The sequence below is a fragment of the Sinocyclocheilus grahami genome, unplaced genomic scaffold (assembly GCF_001515645.1).
Source record: "Sinocyclocheilus grahami isolate Dianchi unplaced genomic scaffold, SAMN03320097.WGS_v1.1 scaffold194.1, whole genome shotgun sequence".
Classification (NCBI taxonomy): Eukaryota; Metazoa; Chordata; class Actinopteri; order Cypriniformes; family Cyprinidae; genus Sinocyclocheilus; species Sinocyclocheilus grahami.
Genome location: NW_015505373.1, coordinates 540,884 through 546,619, shown reverse-complemented (window position 1 = coordinate 546,619; position 5,736 = coordinate 540,884). Strand labels below are relative to the sequence as shown.

General features: G+C 37.5%; 1 protein-coding gene across 1 annotated transcript in view; it reads left to right on the top strand.

Moving 5' to 3' along the window:
* LOC107594968 (gamma-aminobutyric acid receptor subunit delta-like) overlaps positions 1-5,736 on the top strand; it is a 30,995-nt gene continuing 25,259 nt past the window's right edge. The window contains exon 1 of the mRNA XM_016285214.1: positions 1-234. Coding sequence (XP_016140700.1) covers positions 173-234 — 62 coding nt within the window. The 5' untranslated portion in view covers positions 1-172. The remainder of the gene's footprint in view (positions 235-5,736) is intronic.

Below are 5,736 nucleotides of genomic sequence, written 5' to 3'. Positions count from 1 at the left end.
CTGTCTATGAGAGAAAGCGAGTTATGTGTGCCGTTTTCTCTGCAGTCTGGATAAGGCACTGTCTAAAACATGGATCATTATATAATTTTCCTGCGATTCTCCTAAGAGGCTGAGGAAATTAGGATATATTAATCTGTCTGTCTCTTTTCAGTCCGAATCAATTTTGCGCAAAATGAAGAGTTTTGCCGTGACGATGTTCTGGTTTGTGCTCATCGGGGGGAACAGCACGAGCAGGTGAGAATGCGCGCGTGCTTCACACAGTGTGAGGATAAGAAGAAAACACACATAGCCTCGGTCTGCAGCAGTGTTCTTCTTATCCTCACACAATCAATTAAACTGCTGTTTAGCCTACTCGAAACATATCCGAGTACACAGCAGTTTAACTGATTGTCAACATATTGCCAATTTATGAGAATCTCTATCAAACAGGCTTTAAGCAGTAAATAAATGCATTTGAGAATTTCCATCATCCCTCTCTATTTTCAGTTATGGATTAAGCTGATATTTCCAGTGAGGCTTAGAATTGATACATTTTACGCTTCTGCCTCCAACGTCAAATTTAATGTTAAACATGTCGATCAGAAGATAAATTTAGCCCAAACTGTTCAATCTCACGGATATCATGAATATACTGTAATTATCTAGATAGGTTATTAAATCCGTGCAGTGCCTGCCGTCATGCATACATTCACATACAGTACTCTATAGCCTATGCTTGTATCTCATATTCTCGTTGTTGCTTGGATATGGGTCAGATTTTCATGTTCGTGTCTTTTGCTTTATAAATAGGATACATCGTGGTTATGTTTCGCTGGTGGTATGGAGTTAGATATAAATGATATGCTGTCATAAACATTTCTACGTTTCCGTGGAGCTCTCGACCTTACAGTTTAAAATACGCATATTCAACCATATATGGGTCAAAAGGGGTTTTCAAGCATCAAAACAATAAAAGTTCAATACATATTTATTTTTCCCGTACATTAGAATGTGTCCTGTTATTTTAATGTATTTATTTTTTCTTTAAAAAGGCTATTATACATTTTTACCATGATTTACAGAAGATAACCACTAAAATGTCATTCAGCGTAACAGTAGTTTTATACCAACAAATTGTTTCAGGCTTATTTAGACAAAGTCATTAGATGACATTAAAAGACTCTATTTCAGGATATCACTGCAGCCCCCACCCAAATTTTAATTTTCAGTCTTTACCAATCTGTGTCACTATCCTTCAAACCACTACCCATTTGCCAGCAAGAAGTTTTCAATCATTTAAAATATTAAAAAAATTATGATAACTTTTTCTTTTATAGACTATATTACAATAAGAACAGGTCAGAATAGGTGTTGTTTCATTTTTACATAAATATCTGTTACGCTGAATGACTGGAATACAATTTCATCCATATGATATTTTATTTTTTACAAACATTATTGGAAATATTGAAGTAGACACTTTACTTGCATTCTCTTTATGTATATAAAATCAACTTTGTAAAATGTATTTGATGCGGACTCTAAATTGGGATGTCTTGTCCTTGACCCATATGCACACGTCTCTCCCTTTGCTTGTTGTTCGTTTCACATGCAGTTCATTTCTCATGTGAATGTGCGTCAACACATTAGGGTCTTTTGCCCCTTGTTTACAGTACACTTACGAGCTTGTATGTTGTTCTTTTTTGGGATGAATCTCACAGAATCATCACTATTGTAGGTCAAATTTCAAAATCAAAAGAAAAAAATAAGACACATGCGTAATGTTATGTAATGTATTAACACCTATTTTAGGACCATCCCACATGTTGTTTATTGTTGTTGTTTTTTCACTTTTTTTTTTCCAAATTAGAAATTAGTTTTTTGGTTTTGGTTTCTCACAACATTGCAGGAGCAGTGTTATGATGTATGCATTACATCAGTAGGTCTCCTTTGGACTTTTCAGAAACCTACATTTCACACCCAACCTGGTACTACATGCTGTATGTTCATCAAAACATTTAAAAATGTTCACCCTGTTGGCTGTGTGATTTGGCTCCTAAAAGGAACTTTACACCTAAAGGGATAGTTCACCCATAAATGAAACGTTTCATCATTTACTCACCCTCAATTTTTGAGTAAACTATTCCTTTAAAATGTTGGAACATTGAAATACATTTTTAATACTTCCTCAATTTAAGTGCAATCAAAATTTTTATTTTATTATTTTTTTTATAAGGTACATTCTCTATTATTGTAGTGTTCAAGTGTTCCCTGAGTAATATTTGCATACACTTAATTCTAAGGAGAAAATAATATGACAGCCATTCATATACAGACAGAGAGGATTGTAAGTGGAACTGGACCAGACTTCTGCCTTGTACAAGGGTTTGGCTTTTGAAAATTATCAGTTTAATTGATATATAAACTTAATTTATTTGGCTATTAGGCACATTAAACAACATGGGAACATCACAGTGAATGGGATTCGAAAAGACAGCGAGAGAAGTAGCACCTCTCTCTGTAGTCAAGCCAGCTGTACTGAAGCATCTCACAAGGTTTAATTTGGTGCTTCTCTTGGACATGACACACATTTTTTTCTAAAGAGAGAGAATGAAGGGGCTTTGATACCTGTGAATGCCACTTGAATTCAATGCGCCTTTGCAGAAACAAGTTGAGAAACACTCCAGATTAGGGCATTTTAGGAGGTCATCCTCCAGGAATTAAACAGTACAGATGTGACAATTTGTCATGAATTTGTACACTCACTGCCAGCAAGGCAGAACAAGAATATTACACGTTTGTTGAATTTAATCAAGAGTGTAATCATTTTTGCAGCCCATTACCAAAATTGCCTACAGATATTAATGAAATTTTTTCCTCTGTTTTTAATAAGTATATGTTTGCTCAGAGGTGGTTTCTCATTTGTACCGGGGTTCTGTATTTATTATTGTTTCATCCAAGAAAAAATAATTAAAAAATAATAATTTACACAATGACAAAATAATTGTAATAGCTATTTTAAAGATATTTGAACAAATTACTTACTATTTTTAATGTTTTGCACAATAACATAACATCTCATAAACTCATTCCAGATAATTTAATAATGTCATATCATCTCAAGGGTATAAAACATAGTCCAGGTTAAGACAGCATCTCTTAATATTTATTTTGTTTACATTCTCTTATCTGATACAACCCAGGGCCGGGTTTCCCGATAACGATAACACCACATTTCCACTTGTGTTTCCCAAAAATGCACTTACAGTAGCATGAATGCGCGAGAACGCATTCTACGTGCTACTTAAGAGTCGCTGTCCATTTGCGAAGTGCTGAAATATAACTTTATATGGAATCATATCCTGAATGTTTTAACCCAATAATCATCATCTGATGTGGATTAGCAATCAAGACAAGTCTACTGTATATAAAGCACCTACCTACAGGCTGATGCACTGATAAAATGGCTGAAAAAAAAAAACAAGAAAAGATACCTTTAAAAAAGTCTTCTAGAGGAGGTAGAGCGGAACAAATATGTTATTTTCACCAGATTTAAAGGACACCATACAAATAAGGAAAAACAAAACATCTGTGAGGACATTGCTACCAAATTAACAGCAACCAGGGGTGTTAAAAGATCAGGCAAGGATGTCCACAAGAAGTGGCTGGATTTTGCAAGCCTGCCAAAGAGGAAGAGGGCACTGCAGAGGACTGCAATTAAAAAAAACAGGTGGTGGGACCAATGAGTTCCCCCTTCTCACAGCAGAGGAAGAAAAGGCCTTGTCAATACTTGGCACAAGTGCTTCAGATGGCATTAGTGGTGGTACTGACATCCATGGAGGAGTAGGGGTAACTCAATCTAAGCTTGAGACAGGTCCTTCATGTTCAGAGGAAGGTTTCGCCTGCCATCTCCCAGCACCTACCATCTCCTAGTCCTCCAAACCACCCTCCCAGGCCACAGCCTCCATCTTCAGTTATCCAGACTGCAGCCACAACACCTCAGCAGTTTGATAATGTCTGTACTTGTAGTCAGGACTTAGTGCAGCAGCTAATTTGCAGAGTTCGAGCGAGTCGTTTTTATGCAATTCAAATCGATGAGTCCACAGACATCGCGGGTATGGCGAATTTGCTCGCATTTGTTAGGTATGAATGTGATGGAGAAATTGAGGAAAACTTTCTTTTTTTGCAGACCTCTGCATTCAAACGCAACTGCTGAAGCTATTTTTGACATTCTGAACGATTTCATAATTTCCAATGACATCAACTGGACAAAGTGCGTTGGATTCAGCACCGACGGTGCTCGCGCTATGCTGGGCCGACACAGTGGAGTGGTGAAGCGAGTCAGAGACGTGGCCCCGCTGCTCACTCACATACATTGCTGCATTCACAGAGAGGCATTAGCCGCTAAGAGAATGCCCATGGATTTAAAGACCGTTTTAGACGATGCTGTCAGAATGGTGAATTACATTAAAAGTCGTCCACTGCAAGCACGTTTGTTTTCCCTTTTGTGTGAAGAGATGGGTAGTGAACACCGCCAGCTTTTACTACATACCGAGGTCCGCTGGCTCTCACGCGGCAGAGTGCTCACCCGGCTCTTCCAGTTACGTGACGAGGTCAGAACATTTTTCATTGATTCCAAATTTGAACTTGCAGACCGCCTCTGTGATTTCGACTGGCTTTGTAAATTGGCCTACTTGGCAGACATTTTCAGCCACTTGAATGGACTCAATCTAGCCCTACAGGGGACAGCAGTAACAATGTTTCACGTGCATAACAAAATAGAGGCAACCATAAAGAAAATTTATCTGTGGAGGAAAAGAATTGCCAGAGCCAACTATGAGTCCTTCAAAAATGTGTCCGACTTTTTGTCTAAGGAGGAAAGGCCACTACCCGTCACTGCAGCAGTTGCTATGACAGAGCACATGCAGGCTTTAAAGTCTCAGATGCAGGACTACTTCCCTGACATCAGCAAACAGCAGAGCTGGATACAGTATCCCTTTGCCAACCACAGTGAGGATGTAATTGCGGGACTCACCTACAAGGAACAGGACAGCCTCGTCGATCTATCCTGTGACAGCTCCTTGAAACTTTGACTCAGTTCTGGTTACATGTGTCAAACGAATACCCTGAACTCGCCAACAAGGCAATAATGTTTTTGATGCCGTTTGCCACAACGTATATGTGTGAAGTGGGATTTTCGGTGCTTGTGACAAAATACAGGAATGCGTGGAGTGTGGAATCTGATCTCCATCTTAAATTGACGTTGATTCAACCAGACATCAAATCCTTAACAGCTGAAAAGCAACATCACCCATCTCATTAGGTACTGTCTGAAAGACTGCTGATCAGACTGTGGGATTGTTCTTTGCTAAAACTGACTTAAGTTTACATCGTTCCTCAGTTTAAATTTAGATGTTTTATTTTTAAATACATAGTTATGTATTTCATTGCAATAGAATTGTGAACTATGTACATTAGCTTCTGTTACACACTTTGATGCAATATAATTGTAAATAGTATGCATAAAGTATGTAGTGTTATGGATTTAAATATATTTTTAAATAGTGTTTACATCATCTTACTTTCACCAGAATATAAAAAATATTAAATTGTAAGGTAGTTCTCACATGAAATTCTTACAAGCTGGTTAATAAATGGTGATAATTTTGTGCAAAGAGACAATCTGTTTATTAAATATATCTAAATATATCTATATACTATTAATCTATATTTTTTTAACAGGGGGGGGGGGGGGGC